This window comes from Athene cunicularia (assembly GCF_003259725.1).
Source record: "Athene cunicularia isolate RWA chromosome 1 unlocalized genomic scaffold, athCun1 chr1_part2, whole genome shotgun sequence".
Classification (NCBI taxonomy): Eukaryota; Metazoa; Chordata; class Aves; order Strigiformes; family Strigidae; genus Athene; species Athene cunicularia.
Window position 1 is genome coordinate 21549456 of NW_020799092.1, and position 7044 is coordinate 21556499.

At 47.4% G+C, this 7044-nt stretch overlaps 1 protein-coding gene across 1 annotated transcript; it reads left to right on the forward strand.

The window, feature by feature from the left end:
- The first annotated feature begins 201 nt into the window (after window positions 1-201).
- LOC113491513 (homeobox protein NANOG-like) lies at window positions 202-3129 on the forward strand. Its single transcript, XM_026868491.1, has 3 exons — window positions 202-472; window positions 1759-1848; window positions 2750-3129. Exons 1-3 carry the CDS (start codon window positions 326-328, stop codon window positions 3110-3112), a joined length of 600 nt encoding a protein of 199 aa, XP_026724292.1. The 5' UTR covers window positions 202-325; the 3' UTR covers window positions 3113-3129.
- Window positions 3130-7044: the final 3915 nt, after the last annotated feature.

Below are 7044 nucleotides of genomic sequence, written 5' to 3' on the forward strand. Positions count from 1 at the left end.
GAGCTGGGATGCTGCTTGCTGTCAGTGGGCTTGTCTGTGCTAACGGATCCATGAAGGAAGAGTGGTGACACAGGCCTTTGCTTCAAGAGAGCTCCTGTCTGATGGGCAAGTAGCTCTGCAACAGGCAAGGAGCACGCTCATACCCCTATAACTGTGCGTGATGTCTCGTATACCTTTTCCCACTGTCTTATTTCTAGAAGTATCCCCAGCTTCATCCAGTTCTGGGAATTTCAGCCAATTCACACCAGATTCAGCCACCAGTCCACATTCGGCATCCTCGTCGCCACAGCGGGAAGCTAAGTCTCAGAAGGGTGGAGAAGATGTCATGGAGGCAGTGAAGAAGGCCAAGAGCCGCACAGCTTTCTCCAAGGACCAGCTGCAAATCCTGCACCAGCGATTCCAGAGCCAGAAGTACCTCAGCCCCCAGCAGATCCGGGAGATGTCTGTTTTCCTGGGGCTCACCTACAAGCAGGTAAACATGGAAACTTTGACCCATGGTGTATATGTCACACGGCGGCTGAATGGTCACATAAGGCAGTGACAGGATGGAAGGATGAGTCCCCAGCAGAGAGTAGAAGCAAAGGTGCCAGCTAGCAGTCGCTACCCTGCCTATTCACACCCGGAGATCAGAGGCACTTCTCAGGGAGAGGAGGGTCAGTGGCACCTCACTGGGGCCTCCCCAGTGAGGGGTCAGTTAAGGGTACTGTTGCCAACACTCTTAGTAGAATGTAGTAGAATGCCAACACTTTGTAGTAGAAACACAGTGATGAATATGTTGTTTGCCTCAGACAGCCTCTACCTCTGTGCTGGTGAACTTCACAGAAAACCTGGCGTGCTTCAGTTCCCTGAATCCCAGGGCTGCTGAAAGCTATTGCTCATGTTTCCTAGGCCCGATCTTGTCCAATATCTAATAACGTCCCCCACTGAGCACTGCCCGACTGCTTGACATGTGCTCCCCCCTCCATCTGGGTGCTGCGGGGTCCATCCATTGCAGCCCCTCAGGGCCTCTGCTGATCTCCAGGCAGGTTGTGAGTAGTGAACTGGTGATGGCCAAATGATGCCTTCCGAAAGCACAGGGGGCAAGTCCAAAACCTGCCTGGAATTTGGATCTCAGAGCTGGGCACAGCGGGCTGGATGCCCCAGGACTAAAAAAAGTTTTAAATGCATTTTAGGTACACACACATGCTTGCATACACTGAACTGGTTGTGTCAGGAACAAAGCAAGTGGGACAATCTGCCCTTTCCTTCAGTCCACATCCCTGCAGAGGCTGCTGTCATAGGGCAGACACAGCCCTGGGGGCAAACAGCTCTGGAATTCATCCTAGCAAGGAGCTTTGAATTTGGGAACTGCTGGGTTCAAAGAGCAAGCCTCCCCCTTCCCCACTCACGAGCGTGCAGAAGCAGCGTCTTAGAGGTTTGCCTGTAGCACAGGGGGCTTGTAGAGCCCCGAGTGGGCCTGATTTGCACCAGTTATTCATCTCCATGATGGAAATGAGTCAGTTTGTCACAGCTATAACTGTCCCGTGGACATAATGCCGCCCCCTCCCCCTACCATGCAGATGCACTAGCCACCTGCTGAGGCTGCTAGACAGACATCCCTTGGCAACAACCCCAGGGAGCTCTTAAGGGCCTTTATCTGCTGCTGCCCAATATATCTATGCCATCTGGTGACTCTCCCCCTGCTTCTTCCTGCTTGCAATTCTGATAACACTTGCTGTCCTTTGCTGATGTTTTCTCTGCTCTCCCTTCCCCAACCAGGTGAAGACTTGGTTCCAGAACCGGAGGATGAAGCTGAAAAGGTGCCAGAAGCATAGCCTATGGACTGAACGGGCTCAGTGCCTCACGCAAGTAAGAACACAGCACATGGCTTAGCATGGGCCTTCTGTCTAGGCAGATAAGTCTTGGATGTATTTCCTCCATGGGTACAACTTAAACATACAGGTATCAGAGTGCCCTGCCTTCTGATTTGTTCAGCTCAGAGACGCAGACTTGGTAAGACTCTCCATGTTCTGTAGGTAGCCTGGCAATGTGCTGATGATACCACTGAAATCACAGAATCATCAGGTTGGATCATCGAGTCCAACCCGCAGCCCGACTCTACAAAGTTCTCCCCTACACCACATCCCCCAACAGCTCATCCAAACGACCCTTAAACACACCCAGGGATGGGGACTCCACACCCTCCCTGGGCAGCCTATTCCACGCTCTGACCACTCTTTCTGTGAAAAAATTTTCCCTAATGTCCAGTCTGACCCTTCCCTATTGCAGTTTAAAGCCATTCCCTCTTGTTCTGTCACTGATCCCCTGTGAGCAGAGCCCAGCCCCAGCCTCTCTGCAATGTCCTTTCAGGGAGCTGCAGAGAGTGATGAGGTCTCCCCTCAGCCTTCTCTTCCTCAAACTAAACAGTCCCAGCTCCTTCAATCACTCCTCACAGAATTTATTCTCCAGGTCCTTCACCAGCTTCATTGCCCTCCTCTGCAATGCTTGTTTTCCTCTCCTGGAAATGCTTCCAGGGAAAAGCTGTTTTCCTCATACATACATATATATATATATATATATATACACACACACACTACTGTGTCTTCATCCCTGAGCTATGGGGATGGATATGGTTGTTCTTGTCCTCCCATGCCACTGCTGCTGCTCAAGAGACATGAACTGTGAAGGCACAGAGCCCCACTACATGTCAGGCCTCTGGACACCCGTGGAGAAGCTTATGTTTTCTGACTCTCTTGTCTTTCCCTTTCAGAGTGGCTTCCAGCCAAGTACTTACCTGGATGTGCACCCCAAATTCCACCAGGGTTACCCGATCACCACAGCCAGCAACATCCAAGCTATGCCTCCTCCCCGTCAGCACTACGGAGCCGGGCAGAACGCTTACACGATCGTGACCAGCGAGGATGGAGGAGTCTTTGGCAAAGGTGGGGGCACCTGCAGCGTCCAGCAGACAGTGGGCTTCATTGCCCAGCACAAAGTAGACTTTTACCACAGCTGTCCTGGCAGTGTGGATTATCCAGGCACAAAGACAGGTGATGGCTGTAACTTTCACCACTCGACCACCATGGGGGCTCCTTTCCCCACCACTGGTGGTCACCATCTCTATCACTCCTAAGCACTGTGGATGTGGGGTACTGGGGCACCCAGGAATCAAATCTTATTCTCATCTCTCCCTTTGTTGTTCATGTGCTCTTCAACTTTGGGGCATCATGTAGCTAGAAACTGTTTTGTCATCCAAATATGGGCCCGCAAACAGGCACAGACACGCAGATGCCTGTCTGCTCACATATCTGCATACAGTCCTTCATACGTATGCCCTTACACATGCACACCTCCCCCCTTCTTTGTTGGCACAGGCAACCAAGCTTCCTTATAGCAAGACCCAAGATCTGATTACCTAGATTATCCCCTGGATCTTCTAAATTATGGATCTTGTAACTCGTCTTGGAGGAGGCACAGATTCCTTTGGGGCTTTCATTTACACATATCACTTTACAGTTGCATGTAAATAACGCATGAAGCCATGAGCTGTATGGAGAGCTGCTGGTCACATACCTTCCACTGAAGTTGGAGAAGTTACTGTCACATGCCAGGCATCCATCTGATGGTTAGACCACCAGTTCTGTATGTCACCCACAAGTACAGAACTGATGAAGTGTCTCATGAAGAGAGATGTGACAAGTGGCTTGCAGAAAGGCTGGCAAGGTGATTTCATAACCATCAAAATTATAAACAAGCCCTTCGTTCTAATCTGTATCTTTCTGTGCCTCCCCTCAAGAAAACCAAACAGTGCATTCGATTTTGCAAATAATAAAATATTTTTAAAGATGGATTATGTGTTTTTTTTCTGTAGCATTTTTCCACTGTAATAGAGCATTGCAGTATAAAATCCAGATGGAGCATAAATAGTCATAGCAACTCTATGCCATTGTTGTTACTGATTTGACTCTGAAACTATAAACAGAGAATTTTCTGTGTTGTTAGTGGATGAGCTTCATGACTCTTGGCAATGCCAGATATCTAGAGTCAAAGGACAAGGTAACTCCCACCCACCTTAAGAATTTCCCCTACCCAGCAGTATTAATACTGGGACTGGCTAAAACATAGAGGTACCATCATTTCTAAACTTAATACTATATAAGTGTCTAAGTACCTAAAACCACATGTGTGTATCAAGGTATATTTAATAACAGAGTTCCAGTTCCCTGTGTCACAGGTTTTCTATCACTCTTTGATGATGGCAGTGATTTTATTTTAATGCAACAAAGTAATTGTCATGGTTAAAACAAAACAAAACATAAAATGCATAAAACGAAGGTAATTGATGTCTGTGACTGGAGAAATGAGGCATGGTCTTCCATTGGCAAAGCTGGTTTATGTCCCTGTGCCTCACAGCTCTTTGTTCCCACCCCCATTCCTTCATGCTGCCACTCTTTGACCTTTTGTTTGTTCAGCTACATTTTATGAAGCTGTACTGTAAATGGTATGGCCAGCATGATTTGGGAAAAAATAAGGCCTTCTGGAGAGCAAATTTCTAAGTCATATAATTTTGGATATCCATTTTAAAAGCACAGCCCCCCACACACCCATCCTACAGCCAGCAAGTGCCTAAGCTGGGGAAAGACATGTTCTTGCAACCACTGCACCATCAGAGGGGTGGGCATCGGTTGAGTTAGCTTAGCTGAAAAGGTGCTGGGTAACATCTGAAGGTAAACTGCAACAGCAGCAATTATCAGGGCTCTCATGTGAGTGCCGGGAGTTTTTTCAGCCTCTTTGGAACCAACAGTGCTGATACTAAGCTGAATATCATCTGAAACCTTTCCATACCACCCCATCAAAGGCTGCTTCAGGTAAAAATGTTGAGCTTGTGACGAATAGTTCTCTGGAACAGGAATTGCCTGTCATGCCCTGTTCCTTCAGGAATGTTTTAGGACAAGCAGGATCTTGCTGTGAAGCCCTTGGGACTGGCTTGCAGAAGGATGCTAGCTAGAAGAGCAACAGTTGTCAGTAGTGATCTCCCCACCACTGACCTTCCCAGCAAAACTGAACTAACACACACTACCAAATCTTGCAGTTTCCTCAGGACACCCATAAAATTATTCAGAGGCCATCATTTAAAGACAGAGCTTATTGCCACAGGTGGTTCTGAAAACAGAAAGCCTGCAGCAATTCCAACAGGCAAGTAAGCAACTTCCAGGAAGGGAGTTCATTGATGTCATCTGTATATCAGGAGCTGCATTCCCAATGCCCTGAGTAACAACAGCGGGAATGCAGCTCCTGTTACAGGCAGTCCCTTGGCCACCACCACACAGAGACACACACTAGGGACTTGCTTGCTCTCCTGGTCTTTCCCTTGTATTTAAGCAATGACTTGGATGGAACTTGGGGCTCACCCAAGGCAGCAGTCCTGATGTTGTAATTTGTAAAAGATTTAGTGATTCAGACACAACCCAGCTGCTACAGGCACACCCTGTCCGTGAGCAGATAGACTTCCATTAAATGGGAGAAATTAATTCTAGCCTGGTTATGAAGAGATTCACTTTGAACAGCACAGTGAGGATGGCCCTCACAGGAAAGGAAAAACTTTTTTTGGTCTAAAATCAGTTCCAGGAATTTGGATCCTTCATACCTCTTGACTGCTCAGTATCAGCCAAGGTGCTGTTGGCCTCTGATGACAGGCCGAGCAAGAGATATGTGGTAATGCTTTACTGAAAATTTCCAAAACCCTGTTAGCTCAGCATTTGAGTCACACAGTGTAGCTAGATAACTAAATACAGTGTTTATACATGCCTGTAGGGAAGAGACTATTAAAGCAAAGATCATGCCTTTTATTTGCACTGGTGAGACAACTGGAGCTGTGAGCCCTTGCTCATGGACCACTCAGAAGAAACATGTAGCTTGTAAAACATCATCATGGGCCGTGTTGACACAGAGCAAAGAATGGGGTTTCTTGCACTTGGTATTTTGCCTATGGGACAGCAAAGGCTGGGATCCAGTTAGCTAGAGAATAAAACATGGTCTACAAGTCTGTACTACACCTGATTTCTCCTGTTTGGGTGGGATTCTCCGCATCACTGGAGCTATATCTGCAGTGTTGACAGACTGGAGTGTTGACGCTGCAGAGATACTGTGAAAGTGCAGTGTATTGCCACAAGCTATAATCCATATAAAGAGCTCCATATGGGCTTACAGCTTGATCCTAAAAAGATTTGCTAGCAAGGCAAATCATGTTTGCAGTGTGCAGCAATCACTGTTACACAGCACAGTCACAAGAAGCATCAGTCCCGACAGAGATGTAACATACCCCAAAAGAAAGGGCTGTTACTGATGTGCACTTACTTCCTCTGAAGAACTGATATAAGCCCTTTTGGAAGTATGAGCCTGGAGAGTTCAGTTGCACCCATTTTGGTAGTAGTGCTGCAATTACCTGTGCATGTTTCACATGGTGATGCGACTCGGGCATGTCAAGGTAACAGATCTCCAGCACCCTGGAAAGTTGAGTCCTGCTTAATATGACATCTTGCAGAAACTTCCAGGGCTACTAGCAGTCCTTTCCAGCCCACCTGCCAAAATTCCAACAGCCACTCTGCATGCTTCCTCCAGCCCTACAACTAGGTGTACTTGTCAAATCTGCGTGCAACCAACCTGAGCAACCAGGGGAATAACACACCCGTAAAGGAACACCATTTTCACAGAAAGCTCCCATGGTAAATGCAGGAACTAAATCTGAGCACGCAGAGCCCAGCCCAGCTACAATATCAGTTTCTGCAGGAGGAGATAGACCAACAGAGCTCTGGCTACCTCCTTACCTTTGTAGCAGAAACATGGAAGGGAAACATGCCCAAGCAACACAGATAATCTGTAGCAAGCACCCTCTGCAATCATTCTGCAAAGACCTGTGTACCTTGTGTATTGCTTTAGAGCTTAAGTTTGCACCTTAAAGAAAAAAAAAAAATTAATGGAAGGTAATTTAAAAGCTGAAAGGCGAGGCTTTAGTTTCTATGACTTTTATAGGTATATGGTTCAGGGTTCCCCCCCCCCCCCCAA

Bases quoted from the DNA above. Each gene is read 5' to 3' on its own strand.
- LOC113491513 (XM_026868491.1), top strand. From the start codon at position 326: ATGGAGGCAGTGAAGAAGGCCAAGAGCCGCACAGCTTTCTCCAAGGAC. The intron at 473-1,758 runs GTAAACATGGAA...TTCCCCAACCAG, and splicing joins TGGGGCTCACCTACAAGCAG to GTGAAGACTTGGTTCCAGAA. The intron at 1,849-2,749 runs GTAAGAACACAG...TTTCCCTTTCAG, and splicing joins GGGCTCAGTGCCTCACGCAA to AGTGGCTTCCAGCCAAGTAC.